The sequence below is a fragment of the Equus asinus genome, chromosome 10, assembly GCF_041296235.1.
Source record: "Equus asinus isolate D_3611 breed Donkey chromosome 10, EquAss-T2T_v2, whole genome shotgun sequence".
Lineage (NCBI taxonomy): Eukaryota > Metazoa > Chordata > Mammalia > Perissodactyla > Equidae > Equus > Equus asinus.
This window is the reverse complement of record NC_091799.1, coordinates 10,949,526-10,976,315: the sequence shown is the minus strand read 5'-3', so window position 1 is coordinate 10,976,315 and position 26,790 is coordinate 10,949,526. Positions and strand designations below refer to the sequence as shown.

General features: G+C 49.6%; 1 protein-coding gene across 8 annotated transcripts in view; it reads left to right on the top strand.

Annotated features, from left to right (window-relative positions):
* The window catches only part of CAMSAP1 (calmodulin regulated spectrin associated protein 1), a 66,655-nt gene extending 46,291 nt beyond the window's left edge, over positions 1-20,364 (top strand). For 5 of the 8 annotated variants that reach the window (XM_070518340.1, XM_070518339.1, XM_070518336.1 and 2 more), the window contains 12 exons: positions 1,170-1,309; positions 1,399-1,495; positions 6,604-6,781; positions 7,462-7,553; positions 8,049-8,133; positions 8,675-11,060; positions 12,001-12,137; positions 12,577-12,785; positions 13,188-13,290; positions 14,910-15,028; positions 15,501-15,619; positions 18,708-20,364. In XM_070518340.1, the coding sequence (XP_070374441.1) occupies positions 1,170-1,309; positions 1,399-1,495; positions 6,604-6,781; positions 7,462-7,553; positions 8,049-8,133; positions 8,675-11,060; positions 12,001-12,137; positions 12,577-12,785; positions 13,188-13,290; positions 14,910-15,028; positions 15,501-15,619; positions 18,708-19,010 (3,968 nt within the window). In that variant the 3' untranslated portion in view covers positions 19,011-20,364. Of the gene's footprint in view, positions 1-1,169; positions 1,310-1,398; positions 1,496-6,603; positions 6,782-7,461; positions 7,554-8,048; positions 8,134-8,674; positions 11,061-12,000; positions 12,138-12,576; positions 12,786-13,187; positions 13,291-13,385; positions 13,543-14,909; positions 15,029-15,500; positions 15,620-18,707 lie in introns of those variants that run through there. The other 3 variants (XM_070518338.1, XM_070518335.1, XM_070518341.1) reach the window with 2 other exon arrangements.
* Positions 20,365-26,790: the final 6,426 nt, after the last annotated feature.

Here is a 26,790-nt window from a genome sequence, read left to right as displayed (position 1 = left end):
GCGGCCCGGGGCTGTAGGACAGTCGTCGCCTTTGCGGGGAGGTGGGCTTCAGCATGAGCTGTGGTATTTTGTCACTGAAGGAAAACAAGATCTGACTCAGGTAAGGTATGATGTTGATATTTGAGTAGAGGGTACATGGGAGTCTCATCTTTATATTTATAGATTTTATAATCAAAATTTTTAAAAAAGAGACATTACCTAGCAATATAGATGTGCACAGTTACTCAGCTTATAACAGGTTTCTCTTGAGAATGAATAGTGCCAGGGCGTTGCATAGGACAGAAGTCATAAGTGAATCTGAGATGCTGTGAATCTAATTTGTGCACACTTCTAAACCCTTGAAAATGATTTCCTCTTAGAAATACAGTTATTTTAAAATGTTATATTTCTCAAACCTGTTGTTTTGTATTTATTTGTTTACAGGCAAAAAAGTCCTCAATACAGCCACTTCTCATCTCGTCTTGAGCTGAGTCGAGCTGATCTGGTGGTTCTTGTCTGAGAGCCCTTCCCCTCCCCCACTAAGCACGCAGAGTCGTGGGGCTCGATGCCTGTGCTGGAACTGACTGACTGCTGGCATCCTGCAAGGCAGTGTGGAATGGAACACTGTCCTACCGGATGCCAGTAGCCAGAGTCCCCACCTCTTTCACGGGGGAGACTTTGGCTGTGCTTCGTCTCCTGATTTTTGTGATGAGGAGTATTCCTGTATTATTCCTTGGATAAACCTGATGCTTCCTATTTTATCATCCCTCCTGCTCCTTTGCACTCGTGGAGATAGCCTTGTGCAGAGGCTTTCCGATTGGTGGAAGAGACTTGGGTAGACGTTAACCAGCTTAATGTAGAAAGGTCCTTTTATAAACTGCAGGGTGATTGTTACTGTCCACTTTGGAAGCCCAGTCTTAAGTAATTTCTATTAGCTTTTTAGATGTTAACAATTCAGTACAGATCCTGGAGACTTCTCAGCTCTGTCTCTGGAGTGTTTTATTTCTGTATTTAGTGTTGCTTGTAATACTTACTGTAATTTTTAAATCTCTTAGTGTTGTTACCTTTTTAAATATCACCACTACCTTCATTTGAAGTGTTTTGCAGCTCAGAATTTTATATGTATATACACATACTTATGAATCAGAATATCTTTATAGTAAATTGTAGTTTTTTTTTTTATCTATTAGATATATGCTTGAAGGAGGTAACATCGATGGCTGACAGTCTGTATAATATTCGGCTTCTGAGAGAATTCTCAAATGAATATCTTAACAAATGCTTTTATCTCACCTTAGAAGATATGCTGTATGCGCCCTTAGTGTTGAAGGTAATAATGAATTATTAAACACACATTTTTAAAACCATGTATGAATAAGCTACTTACTGTGTCCTTGGTTTTTTTGTTTTTTCTTTTAGCCCAATGTTATGGTTTTCATTGCTGAACTCTTCTGGTGGTTTGAGAATGTCAAACCAGATTTCGTTCAACCCAGGGATGTTCAGGAACTGAAAGATGGTGAGTGACAGAGTTTCCATAAAATGATGGCTGTTTCTTCTGAGAGATTCCAGGTGCAGTCCTCTGAAGATGTCTGTAATTGGCTCCTAACTTTTTGTACAAAGAGCTGGTTAAGTTTAGATGGTTTCTTTAAGGTACAGAGACTGTTGTTTTCTTAGCTGCCTGTCTGGTGCTTTTCTATCGTGGTCCATGGCGGTTACTTGAAGAGTCTTTCCCCACTGTCCAGCACTGGGCCTGTCCTTGTCCTGTAGCATCAGAATCCAGGGGTGAACGGGTTGTTTGGAGGAAAGCTTCCAGGTGGTTCTGACGTGCTTCCTTGGTGAGGAATCACAGCCCTTCTCTCGTCTGTGATGGCCATTCTCACCCTTCAGAGTTCTTAATTTTTGCCCCTGAAACAAGGCAGAAAAATATGTGTGCTTACCATAGAGTAGAATTATCTTCCAGCCTTGAGAATTGATAAAGCTTTAAGAAGATAATATGGGAGAATGTCTTTGTGTCCTTGTGATTTCTTATAAAGAATCTAAAAATATTAGCCACATAGGAAAAGATTGATAATTCAACCACATTAAAATTCAGGCTTTTTTTTCGTTAAAAGATGATAAAAAGAGTAAAAAAAGAAATCAGCTACTACAAGGGAAAGAAGATAGTTGTGATACCTACGACAGATAACTGGTATCCAGAATATATAAAAAGCTAATTCATGTCAATAAGAAAAAGAAAAACTAATACAAAAATGAGTAAAAGACTTGAACAGGTACTTCTTGAAAGTAGTACTCCAGAGCCCAGTAAACTTATGAAAAGATGCTTAGCCTCATTAGTAGTGAAAACAGAAATGAGACGCAGATTCACCCCACCAGATTGGCACAGCAGACAGTGGCACTGTGCCGAGGCTGGTGGGGTGAGGAGGGCATTTCTCTACCCTCGTCACACAGTCCTGCTCCAGAGCCACGGCGCCTCCCTTGCTTGAGTAAGCCTGTTCTGCCTCTTCCAGCTGGGCCCCACCTGTGTGGCATGCTCTCCTTCCTGCAGATGTCCTGTGAGATCATGCTCTGCTGTGCCCGATTCTGTGTGCTTTGCACCTCACTGTGCTTTCCTGGGAGCCTCTGACTCTCTCCCTCGTGAGCTCACACAGCAGGCGTGTGTCGAGCAATAGCTGGGAGCAGGCACTCTGGCCGGCTGGCCCTGGTCGCACAGAGGTGGACAGTCCATTGGAAAGTGCAGCCTGGGTAACTGTGGAGCATCGTGATGTGTGCTGTGACCTGGAGGAGCTGACCTCTGAAGGATGAGTGGTTTTTTAAGGCAACACGGGGTGGGGCGGCTTGGAGGCATCAGTGCAGGGAGAGGAAACAGCATTCGTGAAACCACCAGCGCCTGCAGTGTCTTGTTGGTGACCCTTCTTCTCGCCTGCTGGCTCTTGGGAATGAGCAGTCAGAAAGCCCAGGAAGCAGCTGTAGATAGGGTACACTCTGGGATGTCACGACCAGTGGGTCTTGTGGTCATGGACCCACTTTTATAAGGCATGTCCCCAGTCTGACGCATGCTGTGTGGGGTCCTGTACAGCGAGGTGGTGCTGTCTGTAAGCCATTGGCTAGAGGTATGGCTGAGCCCCGTGGACGGAAGGGCAAACACTCCAGGAAGAATATGGCCCGTCTCCCCAAAAGGAATTGCTGGCCCTCTCAGGGTGGGCCCAGTCCAGATAACATGCCACCGAGGGGTTGGTTGGCCTCTGCGAGGACTGGTGCTGCACTAGGGGCTCAGCCTTGGCCCCTGGGGAGCCTGGTAGGTGGGAGTGGGTACCTCTTGCCTCCCATGTGTGGGTCCATCCCTGCCTCTGGCCACTTCTTGCATGTGCCCATTGTGCTAGCATAGCAGTGGCTGATGACAGGCCACTACATTCTGAATTGACGGTCTGTTAGCCAAGCTTGGGTTTTTCTTCCGTCAGCTGGCCATCAGGCATCCCTTGTGGCTGCAGATAGGAGCTGGGAGGGTGCTGGTGCGTGGTGGTAGATGACATGCAGCTTGGGGCCTCTGGCCCTGCACAGGCTCAGTCTCAAGGTGCCACTTCTGCTGTGATCAATTGCTGATGGACGGCTTTCCCTTGTGACCAGGAGTGTCTCACAGAACTCCGCTCGTGATGTATAGTTCTGGACACTTGGTCACTCACTGCCCTGTGAGCAAGGCACTCAGTCAGTCTCCACCGTGCCCTGTGCATGCCAGGGCTTGTTTGTGAAGGTGTGTGGTGTTTTGTGGCAGCTAGCATGGCCCTGGTCTAGAATCCCAGGGTCCTGCTCTGGGTTTCTCCCACAGGGACTTGTTTTAGACCACGTGGCTCATTTCCCGCCACTGAGAGCTGCAGTACGGAGGGTCTGCCTGACTCTGTGGCCTGGGCCTGCAGAGGAGCCCTTTCCTGCTCTGCGCCCCATTTAGAGCCTCTGTGCCGCTCAGCTGGAGCGGCACTCCAGGTACACCAGCAACAGGCGCGAGGGGGCCTTTGGATGGGATGATCTGGCATGCCCCTGACCACTGGATCCTGACAGTTTTACTGGTGTGGCAGCCGGTGAGTCTCTGTGCAGGCATGGCGCGGCTGGGTTTTCCGCTTAGGGTCTCAAAAGCGAAATCAGGGTGTTGCCTGGGCCAAGTTCTTGTCTGGAGACTGCTTCCAAGCTCGTTCCTGTTGGTGGAATTCAGGTTTTTTTTTTTTGCTATAGGACTGAGGTCTCATTTCCCTGCTGGCCATCACAGGGACCACTCTTGTTCAGTGCCTAGAGATCAGAGGTCACTGCACAGGCCTCTGGCAGGGCACCTATACCTGGGCCTTTTGCTTGGCTGACTTTGGCCAGGATCCATCTGGTTTCTTCAGGGGCAGCCTGGGGGATCGAATGGAGATACAGGGGCCATACCCATGTGTCCTTTAGATCCTTGAGGAGGCACTAATTTCCCCCATCCCTGGATGGGATAAGTTCTGATTTACCATCTTGATGGGGTGAGGGGGACAGACACATTTCTGAGGTTCCCCTCGGCCTTCCTAACACCCAGTGTGGCTCTTGTATCAGCTGCCGAATATGTTTTTCCCGAGTGTACATTTGGAGAGTGGGGCATGACCCCCAGCTGGGCCTGTGGATGCGGTGGACCCACTGGCAGCTGGATCTTGGCCAGGCCTTCACTTCTCTGCTCTGATGGGCTGTGATGATGCTTTGGCTCTCCGAGTTCGATACTACCTTGGTCCAGCAGTCTGTGACACATTAGGTGCCCCTTTCCGTAGTGCACAGGCACCTGAGTGGATGGCATCTGTCCCTGTGGGGAAGCGCTCAGGGGTCGTTGCTGTGGGCTCTTGGTTTAGTGTTGTGGGTCCTGGTTCCTGGGGACTCATCTCCAGGCACCTGGCCTTGGCTCAGGCCCAGAGATGAGGCATGGAGTGGTGAGTTTCTATCGGGGGGACCACCCTTGGCAACCCCATCACCCCATCCTTGGTTTCTTCTCATGGGACAAGTTGACCAGGACCATCTTGTAGCTGCTTGTCTGCATTGCCCCTAGGCAAGCTCGGTTCCCTTCTCATTCCCATGACTCTCTGCTGCCAGGCCACATGGCTGCCACTCCTGCCGTGCAGGCCATTATGTAAGTCCGTGTGGACTCTGCCAGATTGCACAGCCGCCTGGCTTCCCAGTGGCAGTGATCATGGGCAGCCATGGTGTGCTGAAGAGGGGGCCCTTCATGCCTCCATGTGCCAGGGCATCTGTCCTCTGGCCTCCTTGGCCTTCTGTAGCGTATTAGCTGTCCCTCAGCAGTCCCGGTAGCTCATCTCACTTGGTGAGGGCCGTGCTATGAGACTGTGCACAGCACGCATCGGGGTCCCTGCTGAATTGTGTGTCTCACAGTCTTCCCAAGTCAGCACCCTCTCTCTGACTCAGGCCCGCCCCTGGCCACTGCTGGTCCCTGCCACTGCACCCCGGGTAGCCCTTTCCTCTCTGTCAGGTCCAGCCCATGCTTGTAGGCCTGGTGGCCTAGAGGGGAAGTGGGGGCAGGTCCTGCAGGGGCACATGTCATCGTGCGAGAGGCCTCTGCATGTCTCTGAGCACTCAGCCGGGGGGATTACCAGCTCTTAACAGGAAAGGGCACCCTCTTCTGGGTCACACAGTTCCAGGGAATCTGGGAATTTCGAGGTTTTCAAGGCCCAGAAGTCCCTGTATCGTGTGTCAGGATCTGCGTAGCAGTCTCCCTGGCAACGACCTTCTCTGACCACTAGTCCTGGGCCTGGCCCCAGCTGCAGCAGAGTGTAGTTCTGTGTCCTCAGCCCTCATTCCAGCTCTTGGCCACCTGGTGCTGGCTCAGTCTTTCCTTCTGTGTCTCCTTGAGCTCCAGTGGGCTCAGTGCAGCCATCCAGTCTTGTCATTCTGGAAACTCCCTCCCCACTCTCTCATCACATCAGCCACTGTGTCGCCTCTGCCGGCCACCCCCAGTGGACTGCCACCTGTGCCAGAGCTGTCTGAGCTCCAGCTGCCTTGGTGCTGGGTCGTTGTTGCCAGCCGGGCAGTGAAGAGTCCAGCTCCTACTGCCTTGGACAACCCCTTAGGCCACCTGTCTTGAGGCAGCTCTCTGGGGAGCAGCCTCAGAGATGGGGCTCCTGTTCCAAACTGGAGCTACGGGCCAGGCCTGACCTCCTCATCCTACTCCTTGGGGACTTGAGCTGAAGGGACCGCTGGGGTGATGGGTCATACGCTGGGCCCAGATGACCAGGCCTTTCTGCAGCTGAGGCAGCAGGCCTCCTTGAGGGCTGGGCAGCAGGGCGTCCTGGGCACTCCTCTTAGGGGGCCCCATGGTGGAGGCTGGTTGTTGGTGGTCAGAGACACACTGCTGGTTTCAGTTCTTCTAATCTGTGTCTTACCTTTTAATTTTGGTATAATATTTGTAGTACTTGTTATTACAGAATACATTTGTTAAACTTGAAACCAGCTTTTTTGAAGAAGTTTGGTTTCAAGTAAAAGTTGTATTATTCTTAGTGCTTTTAGCTTTTATAAGCTGTCTTTTTTTTTTTTTAAAGATGCTTCTTGCTAATGTTGTAAGGAACTGTAAATAATATGACTATTTCTATAAAATTGCTATTTCTGCAGCTAAAACAGTGTCACACCAAAAAAGCAGTCGGCCTCCTGTTCCTATCTCCAATGCCACTAAGCGCAGCTTCCTGGGCAGCCCCGCGGCAGCGAGCCCGGCTGATCTGCAGTCCTCCACCCAGCTGCCAGCCGAGGGTTGTCCCAGGCACCACCTGCACCCCGAAGAGTCTGAGCATCTGTAAGCGTGTCTGCCCTCGGAATTAAGTCACCGTCCTGTTTCCCCTTTGCTTGTTAGCATCCAATTTTAGTTGTAGTGAGAGGTTGTCCCCACCTGGCCCCGCCCCTCCCCTCCCCAGAGGCAAGGAGGATGACTTTGACTGCACACCTGAGCCGTGTGCTGCTAACATTGGAAACTCGTGTTTTACAGACTATAACCAGAAGTTAGTGTGTCCCCTAGTTGCAGTTTTTGGATACTTATCCCAAGTTTGAAGTTGTTGGTATTCTTTTCATTCTTCTTTTTTTTTTTTTTTGAGGAAGATTAGCCCTGAGCTGACATCTGCTGTCAATCCTCCTCTTTTTGCTGAGGAAGACTGGCCCTGAGCTAACATTGGTGCCCAGCTTCCTCCACTTTGTATGTGGGACGCCTACCACAGCATGGCTTGCCAAGCGGTGCTGTGTCCACTCCTGGGATCCGAACTGGCGAACCCCAGGCCACCAAAGTGGAACATGTGCACTTAACCACTGAGCCACTGGGCCAGCCCCTTCATTCATTTTTATAGTTATTAATTTTTCTAGAGAATCTATTTCTCACAGATTCGTGTGAATTCCTGACAGTCTCTGTAGTTTCTTTTGCATTTGCTTTTGAACTTGAAGGTTGATAGACTCGTGATTTTTCTCTCTGGTTCTTTTTCCATTTAGGGGGAAAGGGGCCTCTGCCTTTAGCCCATCACATCCTTTGTTGCCACTGAGACAGAAACAGCAAAAGACGATGCAGGGAGAGGAGTGCCCCGGTAAGGATGCTGTCTCCTCGGTACCTTCCGTTTTTCCTCACTTCTTCTTACTATATGTATTAAAATAACAGTTCTCAAAATTAAATACTCTTATTATGATGTAGTAATTTTAGTTAAGAAGACTATGGCAGAATAAGTTTTAATTTGTACTGATGTACCCTAGAATTTATAGTCTTTATAGTAAACATATCATTAAAATCTAATAAATTATATGAAGTATACAGAAAATTGCTGTATTGTACTTAAGCAAGAACTTACATATTGACGTTCACTTAAAGTGCTGATTATTTCATGATTTGGACTGATTACTATTGAATTACATGTTACTTAGTATTGAAAGTATTGAAAATTGTATTGTGATTATCTGCTTTCCGTGAGCAGTTTTGGTGTACCAAATTATGAATTTCCTTGAGAAATGGCTAACATGTTGAAAGAATTTCAAATGATATAAAATTGGTTGCTTAACGCTGAACGCACTCTTCCTTTGAACTGCAGATCAGCGACACCGATCTAATTCTTTAACACGAGTCGATGGCCAGCCGCGAGGCGCAGCAGCAGCGTGGGCGGAGAAGAAGAACAGGTGACCTCTCTAGGTTTCAGATAAGCTTCTACTGGAAATGTCCATTAGCCTAACGCAGCAGGTCTCCAGATGTCCAAGGACCCCTGGGTGTCAACGGAGGGAATCCATCCAATATATCAGAGATTTGCAAAAGTGTGAAACAGTGCCACTCTTAACACTATAAACTTTTTTGTTTTAGAATATATGGTCATGTGTCATGTAACAGGTTCTTATTGTAGTTTTTAATCAGTGTTTTAAAAGTGTCTCAGCTTTAATTTCTAGTATGATAAATATTGATTTATATTGATAAATATAATAAATAAAAACTCTTTGGGGTTCTTAGTAATTTTTAAGGGTAAAAGGAGTCCTGGGACCAAAATGTTTGTGAATTGCTAAACTAAAATTGTCTCTGGTTTTCTTTTGCCCTGGGGAAGAGTTTGTTTAAATCTCCTAGATTTCACACTCGTATTCTCTTTTCATAATTAGTTGTCTCTCACTGTGTTTGCATGGCCTCTCGTGTAGTCAGTGGCATGTCCAACGGGCTTCTTTCCCCACGCTGCAGGCCTGTGTCTCAGCCAGCACCCTTTGCTCTTCATCATGCTGCGAGCTGCGATCTGGACCCTGGCTCTGGTGACAGCGTCAGCTTGGCCCGCTCCATCAGCAAGGATAGTTTGGCATCCAATATCGTTAATCTGACCCCACAGAACCAGCCGCACCCCACAGCCCTAAAGACCAATGGGAAAAGCCTCCTGAACAATGTCGATATTGAGGACGAGGATGAAGAGCTTGTGGCCATCATTAGAACGGATGTGGCTCCCCACAGCGGTGACCTGGGCCTGATGGCAAGTGCCAGATCTCCCCAGAGACTGGCGGACACCTTAGAAAGTAAGCCTGACAGTTTCTTCTTGGAGCCGTTGATGCCAGCCGTGCTTAGGCCAGCTAAAGAGAAGCAGATGATTACCAAGGAGGATGAGTGCGGAGAAGGGCGGCCAAGGAGCTTCACCTCCAAGAGGTCCAGCGAGGGCTACCAGCCTCTGCTGCGGAAGAAGGCATCCAGCGGTCATGTCAGTCGAGACTTGAATAGGACTTTCACTCCCATCTGTTCAGAACTTCCTGTGGGTTTGGACCCTGTGCCCGCTGAGGCGGGGCCGCAGGTGGTGGGGGAAACCTGTGGTAGGCCTCTGGCCAGTGGCGGTTTTGATCCATTGTCTCAGGGACAGTCTGCCGACGGCTTCTTTCTTCATGTAGCCAGAGCCGAGGAAGACACGGAGGGCAGGTTCTATGTTAGCTGTGCAAAAAGTCCCAACGCCCACGATCCAGAGCCATGGACTGTCCTGAGGCAGGACTCCGACTCGGACATTGCAGATCTAGAGGAAGCTGAGCACGATTTACTTGGTGAGGACCACCCTGTGGTGATCACTAAGTATGTCGGTGAGGAGGAGTCGGCAAAGCTGCAGGAGGATCTGAAAGTGAAAGAGCATGAGGACAAGGATGACGCCAGTGGCCGCTCGAGCCCATGTCTGAGCACCGTCTCTCAGATCAGCAGCGTCTCCATGGCGAGCGGGAGCGTGAAGATGACCAGCTTCGCGGAAAGGAAGCTCCAGAGGCTCAACAGCTGTGAGACCAAGTCCAGCACCAGCAGCTCCCAGAAGACCACGCCCGATGGCTCAGAGAGCTGCCCGCCCCCACTGACGACCTGGAAGCAGAGGAGAGAGCAGAGTCCGAGCAGGCAGAGCAAGGATCACGCCAGCCTCCTGGCGTCCGAGCTGGTGCAGCTCCACATGCAGCTGGAGGAGAAACGGAGAGCCATCGAAGCGCAGAAGAAGAAGATGGAGACTCTGTCCGCCAGGCAGCGACTGAAGCTGGGGAAGGCAGCCTTCCTGCATGTGGTCAAGAAAGGCAAGGCCGATGTCGTCCCTCAGCCGCTTAAACCAGAACACTTCGCTAGAGAGTATTCTCAGCACAACGGAGAGGACTTTGATGGTGGCGTTTCCAAGATGGAAGAATTTCTTGTTAAGGAAGAGGGGAGAGAGGATCTCCTTAGTGAGTCTCAAGATGTGGACAGGGAAAGCCTGGCTTTCATTCAGCAGCATAAACCGAAAGACCCTGCCACTCTCCACGAACTGGAGAAGCACAAAGCGCTCTCTGCTGCTCTCCTGGAAGACAGCGCTGGCGAGGTGGGGGACGTGAGCGAGTGCGACCTTTCTATTGAGAAGCTTAACGAGACCATCAGCACACTGCAGCAGGCGATTCTGAAGATTTCTCAGCAGCAAGAACAGCTGCTTATGAAATCCCCCACAGCACCAGCTCCAGGTTCTAAGAACAACTCCCAGGACCAGAGAGTCAAGACAGCCATCCACTTCGTCGAGCCGCTCTCTCCCACTGGAGTGACGGGTCACCGCAAACCCCCTCGTCTTGGTCAGGGTCGGAATTCCCGTTCAGGAAGACCGGCTGACCTGAAGGTCCCGAAAGACAGACAGCAGGGTTCCTCCCGGAGCAAGACCCCGACGCCCAGTATAGAGACCCTCCCCCACTTACGGTCCTTCCCTCCTCGGACGCCCTCTGACCCGGGCTGGGACGGTGGTGCAGACCCAGGGAGTGACCCTCAGGAGAAGTGCTTCTTCGACAGTTACCGGCTCCATGATGAGAGCAATCAGCGGACATTTGTCTTGTCCTCCTCCAAAGATGCAAACATTATATTGGAACAGACGAGCCTCAAAGAGGCTCTGGACGGCGGCGAGAAGGAGGCGGGGCTCAGTGCCCCGGCTGGCTCCGGCAAGGAGAACGGGCCTGTGGACGAGCCCCCGAGGAGCAAGGCCAGCCTCATCGAGGTAGACCTCTCAGACCTGAAGGCCCCTGACGAGGACGGAGAGACGGAAGGCCATGAGAGCTCTGTGGACCTCAGCACTGACGGCGATCAGAAGCCGGGAGTCGGCTTCTTCTTCAAGGTAAACTACTGGTAGCGTTTGTATCAAGCCGTTGTCAGGGATGTCACTTTACCTTTGTGGGGAGGGTGTTATGAAGAACTTAAATTCAAAGCAGGGGCTGGCAGACCTCTCTTACAAAGGCCGGAGAGTGGCTCTGTGGCTCTGCAGGCCATGCAGTCTCTGTCGCAAGCACTGAGCTCTACCCAGAGCAGCCACAGGCCACACCTGCTCACGTGAGCATGGCTGTGTGCCAACCAAGGCCCCTGAAACGTGAATTTCATGTAATTTTCATGTGTCACAAAATGTGTTTCTTTTGATGGTTTTCCAGCCATTTAAAAATGTTCTTAGCTTGTAGTTGCCACAAAAACAGGTGGTGCGTCAGATTTGGCCTTTGGGCCAAAGTTTGCTGAACCTGTTACAGAGTCTAGATAGATATAGAAACTTCAAGAAACATTTTTGTTTCTATATGTTCCTTTCTTGTAATTTTTTCTTAGGGAGAAGAGAAAAAGGAATTGTGAGAACTTCTCTGTTTTAATAGTGTCTGCTTTCCTTCTGGCAGCTGTGAGGGTGGATGGCGTACTTCAGAGTCGTCAGATTTTCTTGTCGAAAGATGCATACTTTGTTTGGTGTTTATGCTTTTATAATGTAAACAAATGAATAATCAATTGGGTGTTACCTCATATTGTGGAAATAGATGTAGTTTTCAAGGCAAACTGAATCCAGTGTGAGACATTTGGAAAGTTGACAAACTTTATGAGTGCTTTCTGAGTGGCATGGTTTTTTTCCTTCTGTATTTTAGCATCTGTAAACATATGCTGTTCATCAGGTAAAAAAAGAGTATGAAAATCTTTGGACTGCATTAAAATTTTCATGTTAAAGTCTGCTGGTGGGCTGAAACAGGTGTTTGTGGGTTATCTGAGGGTCGTGTCCTCTAACATTCTGTGTGGTGTCTGCTCTGTAGGATGAACAAAAGGCGGAAGATGAGCTCGCCAAGAAGCGGGCGGCCTTCCTCCTGAAGCAGCAGCGCAAGGCCGAGGAGGCTCGCGTGCGGAAGCAGCAGCTGGAAGCAGAAGTGGAGCTCAAGAGAGACGAGGCCAGGTAAGCTGGCTCTGGCTGCCGCCCCGCCCACTGTGCCGGGGAGGGAGACGGGGCTGCCATGTCCAGCCAGACCAGTGCTGCTGGGTGAGGCTGCTAGTGCCTGTGTCTCAGGCCGAAGTTGGGTTACAGCGTCTTGTGTGCTGTCATCTGGGCCAGGCTCTGGCTTAAGCACTTGCTGTGGGCTGTCTCCCTTCATCTCCACAACAACAGTGGGAGCTGTATGACTTTATCCCCGTCGTAATGCGACCTGGGAAGTGTGCTGGCCATGGTTACGCAGCTCTGCGGTGAGGCTGGGTTTAACATGGGGAGGTGGGGGTCGGGGCCCGCACCACCGCACGAGTGCTGGCCCCCCTCTGTCCCCACTGCCGGAGGTGGTGCCTGGCCACTCTCCAGATGAATCCTTCTAACCAGGACTGTCTTGACCATATTTTTCTCTCAGGCGTAAAGCCGAAGAAGATCGGATACGGAAGGAGGAAGAGAAGGCGCGACGAGAGCTCATCAAACAGGAATACTTGCGGAGGAAGCAGCAACAGATTTTAGAAGAACAAGGACTGGGAAAACCTAAATCGAAGCCAAAAAAGCCGCGGCCAAAGTCAGTCCATCGGGAAGAGTCGTGTAGCGACTCGGGAACCAAGTGCTCCTCAACCCGTAAGCAGCTCTGTTGGGAGTGGCGGCCCTGGTCCTCTTTCCCACGTGAGATGCTGCCCCTGGCGGCAGAGCGCTCTCACGTTCTTGACCTCATTTTAATTTTCCCAACAACTGTGAGGTGATGTGGTGAGGAGCGTTACCCCCATTTTACAGATGGGAAAGTTGAGATGAAGTGCTCATGTCCTCAGGTGGTAAGATGTGTGGTGTGCAAGGTGGTTCCCCCACGGTGGGGTGTACGTGTGCTGCCCCTTGACGGGAGATGGAGCTGCAGAGTGCTGGATACCACAGGATCGGCGTTTGGGCCCTGGTTCTTTCTACCGTACCACAGGTCAGGGAGAAGCTACGCAAATACAATGGGGGACAAATACACGTCTTGTGAAAGCTTCTTTTTGTCTCCGGCAGCTGATAACCTGAGCCGGGCCCAGTCGGGCTCCAGCCTGTCCTTGGCCTCCGCAGCAACGACTGAGCCCGAGAGCGTTCATTCAGGGGGCACGCCTTCCCAGCGGTAAGGAGGCTAGGGGAGGGGACAACGGAATTTTCAGATTAAAAAAAAATTGTATGGGAGATGGTTTCATAACTTGAGCTTTGATATAATTTCAGATGTCCAGAAGAGTTGGGGTAATTTCACAAGAACTCCTAAATGCCCTTCACCTGGGGTCCCCAGTTGGTTACACTTGGTGACAGTTTGCTTTGTCTCTCTCCCCAGCCCTGTGTGTGTTTGTGTTGTCAGTCAGTTAAGAGTGAACGGGAGACGTCAGTGTGTGTTTCCTGTGAACAGGGACTTCTCGTGTTACCACAGTTAGCCAACCCACACTTTTATCGAGTGCTCTCCCCACGCTCAGTTGTCGCCAGCTGTCCCTGGTGTCCTGAGAACCGTGTTTCCACAGTTGAGGAGCCGTTCAGTGCCTCACCCTGAATCGCTGTTTTCTTTAGTCTGAAACAGTCCTTAGCCCTCCTTTGTCTGTCTTTACCTTGACACTTGGAGAAGTACAGGCCGGTTGTTTGGTTGACTGTCCCTCAGTGTGCCTTTCCCCACAATCAGGTTGAGGCTGTGCGTTTTCGGTGTGCACTGTTCTCAGTGCAGCCTGTCAGGCGTGTCACGTTTACTTGAGTTAAGTAAGTACTTGAGTGTTTGCCACTGGTACTGAACAGTTTCCCTTTGTGATTAAAAAGCAATTTGGGAAGAGGTGCTGGGGACCTTGTTGATCCCACTGAACTGCTCACGGGCCTTGGTAACCACCGCTCATCCCCTCCGTCACCTCTTCCATGTGTGTTGTTGGCCTCTTCTGGTAGGCACATCCCCCTTCCTGTCTCTCATTTTGTGTGCACATCCTGTGGCTGTAGCCCCATTGTCCTGCCTCTTCACATGTCCAGTGGCTTCTGGTTGCCTGGGCTTTGTGGAGGCCACCTCTCAGGGCCTCTGGATTCTGGTTGGACTTTTGTTCTGGTGGTCGGTTACCTGGGCTGGATTTGACTCCAGCCCTGCCTGCCTGCCTCCCACGTGTGAGCACCTGTGCCCAGCCTTGCGACCACTGGAATCTGCTTCGCTGAGTGGAGGCTGCCCTGCAGGGGGACAGCTCGGGCCTGTTGGGCATGAGAGTGCCATTGAGAAGGAGAGCTTTTGGATCGGCCCTCTCGGTCCCCTCCTTCCTTCCCTCGGTCTGGTCCCTCATTTGGCAGCAGCACAGATTCATACTTCATCCTCCAGCTTCCCAAACAGTCGGGCACCGAGCATGGCTCCCCTGCTCGGTGGGGCGGCGCCATTGGCCAAGGGCCACCTGCAGGTGTACCTTCTCTGATGGACCTCAGCTCCCCTCGGCCGTCGGCTTTCCTCACTCTGTACTGCCTGAAGTGTTGGGTTTTGTATCTTGCCTAGAGTTTGTAATTGTGTTCCACAAGGAACAGACCGTTGCCAGAAGCCTCCTCCCACTGTGGATGCTCCTCCTCCTTCTTCTTTTTTCTTTTGCTGAGGAGGATTCGCCCTGAGCTAGCAGTGGGTGTTCCTCCTTGCACTCGTGGGGCAGCTTGGCCTGTTTCGGGGTGGGATTCTGCAAGGCAGCAGCCAGCATGGGCAAAACAGGTGTGCCCCGCCCATCCCTGCATGCCCCTCGTCCTTGTCTTCAGCAGAGTCGAGTCCCTGGAAGCCCTGCCCGTATTAAGCCGCAACCCGAGCAGAAGCACAGACAGAGACTGGGAGACGGCGTCCGCAGCGTCCTCCCTCGCCTCCGTGGCCGAGTACACAGGTGACAGCCTTGCTTTCTGTAGAGGTCATAGGCAGCCGTCGATGTCGCGGGGGGCGGTGACGGGCGCATCACATCTGTGTGAGGGAGGCAGTGCTTGGCCCTCTCGCTGCCTCAGTGGTGGCTGACGTGCCTTTGTGTCCACACAGCCCCGTGGCCAGGTACTGTGTCCTTGGCACTTTGGAACCTTAGGTTTTTAAAAATTATTATATTCTGGTTTTACTTTTTTTAATACCAAACTGAAATTAGAAAGAGGATAAATTATTAATTAGTCTTCCTTGGTTTATTTAAAATTCATAGCTCGCAATTTTTTTCAGATAGGTTTGAAGTAGCTGTTACTTCCCATTTTCAGAAAATCATAAGCATCCCTAATTTAGCCTGCCTGTTGTGTGGCTCTAAGGAATTCTTGGCTTCTTTCATGTGTGTGATGTGCCTTAGAATATTAATTTTACAGACCTTGGCCTGGTTTCCACAGGTCCCAAGCTCTTTAAGGAGCCTAGTAGCAAATCCAACAAACCGATCATTCATAATGCTGTGTCCCATTGCTGTCTGGCTGGAAAAGTGAATGAACCTCACAAGAATTCGATATTAGAGGCAAGTATCAAATTCTACCACTAAGTTTGTATGTGGACTGGGAGGTGTTTATAAATTAAGTGTTCTTTCTAAAAGAAAACGTTGTGATGGTTTGCGCAGGAGGCTTATTGCTTTGTGAGGGGGTCTCCTCTTCCTTTAGTGTCATTGAGGGGCCTCGGCACCCGGGGCTGGGTCAGGGAGCACACCCAAAAGCTGGGCCGCGGGGCTTGCCTAGGCATGGCAGCTTTGCAGGCCACAGCCTGTTGCTCAGCTCCAACGTCTTGATGTGAAAATGGCCGCAGACGGCGTGTGGGCAGACGGACGAGGCTCTGTCCCCCTCAACTGTGTTTAAAGGCAGGTGGTGACTGCGTTTGGCCTGCGGCCCCAGGTTGGAAAGTGATTAGTAATCTGGAAAAGAGGGAGAGGTGGGCAGGGTTAGGGTCCAGAGGATGCGGTGGTCAGTGGGTGGGTCAGGGAGGTCCTCCTAGAAAGTGACCTGGACGAGGGGAGGTTTGGGGAGAGCTCCAGGCAGCAGGAGTGCACTGTGCAGAGGCACCAAGCGGGAGGGGGCATGCGCTGAGCTCGTGGGAGCCAGTGGGCTGGAGCAGGGACTGAGGGGAGGTCAGAGGGTGCAGGTGGCCGTAGGACAGGACTCCAGCTTTGCTTTGCATGAACGCAGGTGTGGACAGAGGAGGCTGTGAGGTGACCCGCCTTCTGAACAGCCACATTGGCTGCCAGGTCCAGAATAGGCTGAAGAGAGTGAGGGTGTAAGTGGGAGCCGAGTAACAAAAGCCAGAGGGGAGGGCGCTGACTGGGACCAGGCTGCCAGAGTGGGGAGGGCCGGAAGGGCCTGGAGTGTGGATGCATGACTTATTGCAGCTAATTCTATTCATGCTTGAACACAGTTTTTATGTAGTTGAAATCAGCATTTTATATATATATATATATATATATATATATATATATATCCACTTTGAATTCTACTTTTTCTTCTTGATCTTTTAAAGTAGTATTTGTTACTAATTTATTCAAAATAGTAACAGACCCTCTTTATATGCTGACAAGAACAAAATACATTTATGAAGAATAACTTTTCTTTCTTTTTTCTTGGTGAGGAATGATTGGCCCTGAGCTAATATCTCTTTCCTATCTTCCTTTTTTTGTTTGAGGAAGATTGTCCCTGAGCTAACATCTGTGCCAGTCTTTCTCTATTTTGTATGTGGGATGCCACCATAGCATGGCTTGATAAGTGGTGCACAGGTCCCTGCCTGGGACCCAAACCTGTGAACCCTAGGCCACCGAAGCAGAGTGGGCAAACTTAACCACTATGCCACCAGGCTGACCTGAAGAATAACTATTTTCTAAAGCAAAAATCAATAGAAGACTGGCGTTGTTTTACATTTTTACAAATCTTTTAAATTCCTGGCTTTGTAGAAGACGATCCTTATCCGCTTCTACAGCCGGTTTGTTCCGAGAGCACATGTCTGCAGTCTTGGAGAACCCCACTGTCCACTGCGCGAGGAGAGGGCGCAGCCAGAGCCCTTCTCAGAGTTACTGTGGAAGGAGTGTGGGCCTCGGGGCCCCGAGAGGGTTTCAGGACCCCCGGACTGTGCTTGAGAGCAGCTGGGTAGGAAGTTAAACTAGGTCTGTTGAGGCAGGAGGAGCACCTGTTTTAAAAAAACGTTAATACAGAGACATCTCCCAGACCACCATACAGCAGACACTCCCAGGACGCACCGTCATGTTTGCTTCAGGCCCTTCTTTGTGGCTCGTCACTGAAGGACCACTTGCCACCAGAAAACCCCACCCTGTCGAGGGGCAGTTGAGTGGTTTAGTCTGTTCACAGAGCAGTTCAGCCGCCGCAGCTTGCTCGTTCCAGCACGTTTCGTCACTCGGAACAGAAACCCTGCACCGGTCAGCCCAGCCCCAGGCTCCCGCCCTCCCCGTCCTGGCTGCCACGAACCTGCTGTCTGTCTCTAGGATGGGCCATTTCTGAACCTTTCATGTGAAGGGTCTCATCCATTAAGCAGCCTTTGGTGTCCGGCTCTTTCAGTCAGCATCATGTTTTGTTTTTTTTTCTTTTCTTTTTTTTTTTTTTAAGATTTTATTTATTTTTTATTTTTCCTTCTCCCCAAAGCCCCCCAGTACATAGTTGTACATTTTATTTTATTTATTTATTTTTTTGAGGAAGATTAGCCCTGAGCTAACTGCTGCCAGTCCTCCTCTCTGCTGAGGAAGACTGGCCCGGAGCTAACATCCAGGCCCATCTTCCTCTGCTCTATGCGTGGTATGCCTACCACAGCATGCCTTTTGCCAAGTGGTGCCATGTCCCCACGTGGTATCCGAACCAGCGAACCCCGGGCCGCCAAGAAGCAGAATGTGTGAACTTAACTGCTGCGCCACCAGGCCGGCCCCAGCATCATGTTTTCAAGTCTCGTCATGTTGCAGCATGTGTCAGTGCCTCACTCCTTTTTGTGGCTTAGTAATACTCCATTCTATGGATGGACCCCATTTACCCATTCTTCAGTTGATGGACACTTTTCGGCTGTTACGAATGATGCTGCTGCGCACGCTCATGTACAAGTTTTTGTGTGGATGCGTGTTTTAAATTTTCTTGAGTGAACCCTAGGAGGACGCTGAGTCACACGGTAAGTCTGTGTTGAGCATTTTGAGCAGCGGCTGCACCATCCTCCATTCCCACCAGCAGTGCATGAGGGCCCGATTTCTTTCACCCTCAGCAACACTTATTAGTGTCTGTCTGTCTGATGCAGCCATCCCTATGAGTGTCAGGTGCTATCTCTTTGAGGTTTTGATTTGCGTTTCTCTGTTGGCTAATGATGTTGAGCACTTTTCTTGTGATTTTTCACTTAAGTTTAAAAGCACTTTTTTCCTTGCATACCTAGACTTGAGTAAATCTCAATGGCATCTGATGCTCCACTGAATGGATGACCCATAATTTCAGAGTAGGAGACTACAGATGGTGTATCAGTCAGCTTTCAGGAGTGGGTGTTACCAGCCACTGGCCTCTTGGTCGTGGGACGCTGTAGATGCTGTGACTGTGGGTGCCACTCTCAAGTCCTCCTTTCTTTTCCCTTACTCCCCGATACAGGAGCTAGAGAAGTGTGACGCCAATCACTACATCATACTGTTTCGTGATGCCGGCTGCCAGTTCAGGGCACTTTACTGCTATTATCCAGACACTGAGGAAATCTACAAATTAACTGGCACGGGGCCAAAGAGCATTACCAAGAAAATGATCGACAAACTGTATAAGTACAGCTCAGACCGGAAACAGTTTAACCTGATCCCAGCCAAAACCATGTCCGTCAGTGTGGATGCTCTCACTATCCACAACCACCTGTGGCAGCCCAAGCGGCCTGCAGCGCCAAAGAAGACCCAGACTCGTAAATGACACTGGCGCGGGCTGCGTCTGAACATGTGCCGAGGGGATCGATATTTATTATTTTAATCCATTTGGGTACGAAGTGTGCAAAGTCACAGACCTTTTACGAAGAGGCTTCTAAACAACAAAAGAAAACCCTCCCTTAGCTCCCAGCACACAGAGGATGCCAGGTGGAGCAAGAATGGAGGGAGAAACACCGTTTGCAGTTACTCCTGGCTGCCGGGGTCCCTGCTAACCACGGAGGCCTCAGACGGGGGATGTGCCTGTAGGCGGTGGATTCCTTTTACTTGAAGTTCTCCTTCAGTGTGAATTAAAGTGATTTACTCTGCTCTCTCGCCTCTCACCTCACCCCCGTTGCACGTGACCTGACACCCTCATGTTGGCCAGCTGTAATCTCGTGAGATTATAGGACTGAGACTCGGGTCTCAGGTCAGGGTGTTTGAATGTCTTTAGGAAAGGAACTCGTATTAGGGAAATCTTTTTCATTTGAGAAATTGTATGATATTTATTGATTGTGTCTACTGCCAACGTTTATATCCAATTCTAAGATTTCTGAAAAAACTCTTGTTCCTTGCTGCTCAGAAAAAGTTTACTGAAAATACCAGTTCACTAAAAGCACTGAAATCTGCAAGTCTGTCTTCTGCTAAAGTAAGGTTTACAAATACGGAGCTGACCCTTGCTGACCCGCAATCATGAGGATGGTGAATGGTACTATTAGCCAGCGTTTGCCTAACTGAAAACGGGCAAGCTGAGCAGATTACAGCCCTTGTTCGTTAAGTTTTGGATAGTACTCTAATGATTTGTTCACTTTAATAAAGACAGATTTTGGTAAAGTAGAATATTTTTCACTCTGAGCATGTTTCTTGTAAAAGGTGATGCACTCAAGCTGACAGTTCTTACAGTGTTCCGTTTTGTCACGACCTGCCCCGCCTGATTCCTGCTTCTGGAAGAGCAGCTCGCCCTCAGAGGAGCGTGCGGTTCTCTGTTTAGATCGATAGTTTTGTGTTGTCGCCTGTTTAGAAACACAGTGGCCGTTTGCGGTTGCTTCGGAACTCCGAGTGAGTGGAGTGGCTCTGGGCTCTCTCCGCGCGTCCCGACGGGCAGGAAACTGCTCCAGACCAGACGGTCCCTGGGAGCGGTTGTGGCCAGTCCGGCCTGGGCGCGTACCCGCCTCCCTGTGCCCGCCCTCGCGGGGCCGCAGCTCTGCTGACACCTTGTGACTGACCAGCTGCCCCGAGTCTGCGTTTGATCCACCTGCCGGAAGATTCTGGAGTCACTTCTGTTAGTTTTGCACATATTTTTGGGGAGTGTTACTTGAATCTCAAGCTGCAGAGAAAAATAAAGATCAATAGAAAAAGTTAAACGAGTGTTAACTGTTCCATAATTTTAGATGGATAAAAAAGGTAACGAGGAAACAGGTATAAAACATTAGAAGGAATTGTGGGTCTTTCTTCGTCCCCTCTGTCCTCTGCAGTTGTGTACATGCTGTGTTGGAGGCAGCTGTGCTCCACCCGTCTTGGTGGAGACTGCGTGCCCTTGAGTGCCGAGTGTGACAGGTCCTTTGTGAACTCCTGCTGCCCTGCTTTCACCCTCGTGTGGGATTCTCACTGTACGCTTGGTATTCTATTATTATATTTATTTTAAGGAAGCACTAAATGTAATAAAGTCATTGACTAATTTACTTTTATTGATCACACGTGTGTGAGGTTGTCATGGCTCATTTTGTCGTTCAGTGTCACAGCTCCTTGCTTTAGAGGAGTTTTACGTTGGTGTTAGTTAACTAACTTTCCTCTCCTAGAAAATCACATTGTTCTGTCTTCCAGAGAAGTGAGGCTTGCTAACTGCTTCCTTTATGAAGTCCAAATGTGTGACAACTTCTCTGTCGTGTTGTAACGTAATCCTCTTGAGGTAAGTGGAATTTGATTTAATGAAGATTTAGAGGTACTTCTGGCATAGAGCTGGAAAATAAACATTCCTGCCAAACTTCTGGATTTTCTTGATGTAATTAGTCAATGTATGGAGCATCCTGAGAATTGTTTGCGTGCAGTTTTGCGCTGTGTTAGGTCAGCCACCACTAACAGCAGCTGACGTTTCTGATGTCCCAGGTCTGTAAGCCAGCGCTCCGTAAATGGCCGAAAGAAGTGTTCCCTGTCTTCTCTGCGCATTGATTGGCATAGCAACCTTTTTTATTGTGAAAAACGTTGGACACACAGGATTTTAGTTCTTTCTGGCTTGGATGTGGTAAAGACAGAATTTTTCAGTTTATAGAATTGAGTTGGAGCTGTCTTTATAAACGTTTCACATTTTGCAAAGCACCTGCAATATTTGTGTCATGTTGCAAATTTCTAAGGATGGTAATGTACATTTTTCATTGCCTTTCAGAATTCTGGTGGTATTATTTAAGACAAGTTGCTCTTGTCTACCCATGTAGAATTTAACCTTTTTTTAAAAAATTTTTTAAATTTTTTTTGAGGAAGATTAGCCCTGAGCTAACATCTGCTGCCAACCCTCCTCTTTTTGCTGAGGAAGACTGGCCCTGAGCTAACATCCATGCCCATCTTCCTCTACTTTATATATGGGATGCCTACCACAGCATGGCGTGCCAAGCGGTGCCATGTCCACACCCGGGATCCAAACCCTCGAACCCCAGGCTGCCGAAGTGGAACGTGCACACTTAACCGCTGTGCCACTGGGCTGGCCCCAGAATTTAATCTTTTAAAGAAAGTATCAACCAAATGATTGAACATGTGATGAAGTTTATCTAAGTCCTTGGTAATGACATGGAATCCTGGGAGCCCCAAAGGCTTGGTGTGTAAGATGAATGCCCACCACTGGAAGGACCCACAGCTGGAATATACAACTGTATACTGGGGGGATTTGGGGAGAAAAAGCAGGGAAAAAAAAAGAAAGATGAATGAAACCTGAATGAGTCCCATTTTGCAAACGTGTTACACCCACCCACACGTGTGGATGCATGTGAGTGTGCGTGCGTGCACGTGCTGAGGGTGGGCTGTCTCCACGTGTGCCCTTCAACTTGACTTTCTCAGCCTGTTACTGCAGAGCAGGATCCAATCGGGTCTTTTAGGCCAAAACTGTATTTTTCAATCAGCCAAAATTGAAAAGTAGAATAATTCTAAAGTTGCTCCTAGGTTACACTTACATTCCTTGAAACTGTAGTTGTTATTTGGGGAGAAAAAGTGTTTACCTGAAATAAAATTTCTGTTATAATTACCTTGGATAGCCTTTTATAATTGATGCTGATTCGTTTTGTGAAGTGGGGTTTGACTTTTGAAAGGTAGGAAGGAGCGTCTTTAAGCTGCTTCCCGTCACCGTTCATCTCCCGGGCGTCTCTGTCCGAGTGTTGTGACATGGGAAGGACAGTGCTGCACTCTGCATCCTCGTCACAGCCAAGTCCATCAGCATTAGCTGGGCAGCAGAGCATCCAGGATTGCGTCTCTCGTCGCAGGCATTTTCCTGAGCAGCTGGGGGAGGGCCTTTCTGGGCCTGGAGTCCTTTCCTGGGCTGTCTCCATGACAGTGCCCTGTGGGTCTGGCATCACCAGCAGAGCTGTGTTGGGTGTTCCCTCTTTTCACGTAAATTCTACTTGCTGTAATTTATCGCATTTGAAGGCCCAAGCACTGTGACGGCTGAGAGGGTGGGGCTTGCCCTGATAAGCCCAGGCTCCCTGTCTTCCCTCCTCCTCTCGCTCCTTTCCTCCCTCTCTCTTCTCTCCTTCCATCTCTCCCTGTCTGCCACCCCCATGGAAATTAGCGTGCTCATGTGACCTCTAGAAGACGGGTGGTCTCCACTCCCCACCTCACATGTCCTCTCTTCTTCAGAAAGAGCAAGTTACATTCTCTGAATTATTTCCTAAATAGCAAGGGAAGTATTTTGCCAAAGCCACTTATAATGAAAATGAATAATAGAGCAAAGAAATGTAGTAAAAACTGGTCTGAACTCCACATAGTTAAGCCCAGGCATGCAATTATGTGAAAGATTGTTTCAGGAGAAAACATTTCTTGGCAATGAGAAATTTGGGTTGCTTCTGGTGCAAAAGCACAACAGCATTCAAACCATGTTTCCCATAAAATGAAGTCGGCTAGTGTCAGAAGCCAGCAGACTTGGCCTTGGAATCCTCTCTCTGGGCCTGTGTTTCCAGCTGGCGATTGATCGGAAACTGGATGCCTTTGCTCTGAACCCAGGCTGCGCCATTCGAGTGACCCCGCGTGTGCGCTCCAGCCTGTGCACGCTGCAGCCTTTGAGGGATAAAGGTTCTGAGCTGAGCACGGCTGTCCAGTGTTGAGGTTGCCGAGACACGCTGTTGGGGCATCTGCACATGCACAGTTCACACAGATGGCACAGGTGACGGTGTTCTCCGGAGGTGGTGGTGGTACCCCCACAGGACACAGGCGGAGACAGGCTGACGTGATACCAGGCTTGCTGACTCTGGCAGGAAATGATCGTGTTCATTCCTCTCTTGTTCTCGAAAGAATGGAACAAAAATGTCCTTCTCATTGCTTCATGGCATCATGAAGAGTAAGTTACATTTATAGTTTGAAGTGCTTTTTGATATGATGGGTCAAGAGTAGAGACTTCTGTGCAGTTGGCATGCTGCCAGAAGTACCAGGCGTTGAACTTGGGGCTCAGAGAACCCAGATGACCGTGGTCTGGTCTTTGTTCCTCTGGGTTGGGTCCTGTGGCTGAATGTGCATGAGCGTTCTGGAAGCGTTAGCAGTCCCATTAGCTGAAGCATCAGGACTGGAATTTAAAGCATGTGTTTTTTTTTTTAAGCAGTTATTTTCACTTGAACTGTAAAGCTCTCTAGTTTCTGCTTTTGTAAGAAACGAAATTTATTTTTTGCCCTTTTATTCCAGGTAGTAAGTTTTTGTTGTTTTCGTTCCAATACAGTCCTGTTCTTTTTTTGAGTTGAAGTAGAACGTTCTTAAAGAGAAGTAAATGAATCAAGTATGTAGCTTGATATGTTTTCACAAAGTGCTGATTCTGATTTTGTTTTTCAGGAATATTAGCTCTGAGCTAACATCCATGCCCATCTTCCTCTACTTTATATGTGGGACACCTATGACAGCATGGCACTTGCTAAGCGGTGCCATGTCCGCACCCAGGATCCGAACCGGTGAACCCCAGGCTGCCAAAGTGAAGTGCGTGTGCTAACTTAACCCCTGTGCCACCAGCCAGCCCCTGATTCTGATTTTGGAATGAGTGATTCCCAATATTCTCCCTAGAATTTTTTGCTCCTAAATTATATTTATTAATAACTGTTTTATCCAACAGTTTTATCCAACCGCCTGTATCCAGCTGTGCAGGCGGTGAGCTGGGTGACGGTTGCTGCCACGTTGAGGTGATGGAGAGGCCCAGTGTGGTAGACGATTTGCAGCGTTGGAAATATGTTGGGCACCACGATTTCGTAATTTTAGTGCTGAAGTTATTTTTGTGTGTATTTCTTCAAATCAAACTCTCATTCAGCTCACAAACGCCCCTGTGTTAATGGGGAGTAAGTTCCCTCATCCAAGGGAAAGATACGTTGCTGGGCACACCCCGATGACCGGGGAGGCGGACCTCGCTGACGACTGTAGATCCTTTCAGTGCTGGACGAGGTGGACGGTCGTTAGTGCGTCTTCTCCGTAGGATGACACTGGCTGCTGCTCTTGGGTGCATATGAGGTGTGGTGTTTAGAGAGTGGAGTGGTCAGACCAGGGCCAGGTTATGGACAGCCTGGTGAGGGGACATGGGGCAGACCTAGAGTCCTCTCTCGGGGGACAGTGGAGGGACGTCTTCCTTCTTTGTTAGCCTCGGACCATGCTGTGGCACCGGATGGCTTTCAGTAAAAGTTTGTTAAGCGTCCTATTGGGTTGAAGTCGGGTGGACCCCGAGTCCTTGCATCTGTAGCTGATTTAAAATGTTGTGAGGGATGTTGGGTGTTAGAAATCCCATGTGACCAGTGAGCGTCAGGTGGTGTGGGGGAGGGCATCAGTGGGGACGACCACACTGAACTCTGGGGACCAGAGGACAGGAATGTGGATGGCCGACACAGGACGGTGGCTGAGTAGAGTCTCCACCCTGGGCAGTGTGGGGGCAAATGTCAGACGTGGATGGGGGTCCCACCAGGAGGGAAGGAGGCACATATACTGGGGGGCGTGGCTCCAGAATACCCCGTGTCCTTGGTAGGGCCTCTTCTTACCTGGACTTGTACTTGCTGTAGACTTGCCAGGCAGAGTCCCACAGGAAGGTCGAGGGCGTTTTTCAGGGTGGGAAGGGACAGCCACGGGGTAGTGGGGCAGAATCGGTCTGTAAGAGACCTAGGAGTCATTTGGGCAGTGGGAGGGCCATGGCTGGACAGTCTGGCTGTCTGAGCACCCGGGCCTTTAGAGAGCGCACCTGGTGGTGCCGAGCCAAGTAGGCCTCCCCCAGACAGATGCGAATTCTGAGAGCTCAGGAGGAGCGTCCAGAGGGCTGTGTGGAGGGCTGTGGTGTAAACAGGCTAGGCCTTAAGTGGCCTCACGTAGTGACAAGGCGGGTGGCACATCTGGGCCTGCTCCCATCTGGAGATGGTGAGAGGAGGCCCTCGGAGGCTGGCCGTGCATCAGCCGTGCGCATATTCAGTACAGAGGGTGAATTCTGATGCTGAGCACCCTCAGGACATGGAGTGAAAAACCAGCGGGTGGGGGGTGTATTCTAGGCGCAAACAGCCAGTACCCGGGAAGTGTTTGACAATGTTCTGGGGATGGCGTTTTTTGTAGAAGAGAGCAGTATTACCAATACTTGCTGTGGAAATCTCCACGTGTGCGGATGTCTGACGTCTGGAGCATTTATCATGAGCGTGTGTTGACCTTGAACTGGTGCTTTAGGTGGGGGTGATGGTGGACGATCGCTGTTAGCTCCCCACGCTTCGTCCGTCTGTCCGGCAGCCGCGTCCTTGAGAGACAGCACCAGGCAAACCCACTCCTGAACCAAGCCCCTGGGAGGTGCTTAGTCAGGTCTGGACACTGCGTGTCAGTCCTCTGGACATCAAGGGCTAGAGGTTTCGTTCTCTTAAGATGAACCTGCGTTTAGTCTGAGAGTTTGTAAGCAGTTATTTCCTGAGCAGCGGCAGTCCTGACGTTTTTTTAAAATTGAGTTCGTATAGTCTACATCGTTGTGAAATTTCAGTTGTACGTTATTTCTTGTCTGTCACCACATAGGTGCTCCCCTTCACCCCCTGTGCCCACCCCCACCCCCACCCCCCTTCCCTTGTTAACCACTGAGCTATTTTCTTTCTCTGTGTGTTTGTTTATAGTCCAATATGAGTGAAATCATATGGTGTTTGTCTTTCTCTGTCTGGCTTATTTCACTTAGTGCAAAACCCTTCAGATCCATCCATGTTATTGCAAATGGGATGAGTTTTGTCTTTTTTCTGGCTGAGTAGTATTCCATTGCATATACCACATCTTCTTTATCCAATCATCTGTTGATGGTTACCTGGGTTGTTTCCATGTCTTGGCTATTGTGAATAGTGCTGCAATGAACATAGGGGTGCATATGTTACTTTGGATTATTGGTTTCAGATTATTTGGGTAGATACCCAGCAGTGGGATAGCTGGGTCTGTGGTATTTCTATTTTTAGTTTTTTGAGGAATCTCCATACTGTTTTCCATAGTGGCAGTTTGCATTCCCACCAGCAGTGTGTGAGGGTTCCATTTTCTCTACACCCTCTCCAACGTTTACTTTTAGTCTTAGTGGTTATAGCCATATTAACAGGCATAAGGTGGTATCTTACTGTAGTTCTGATTTG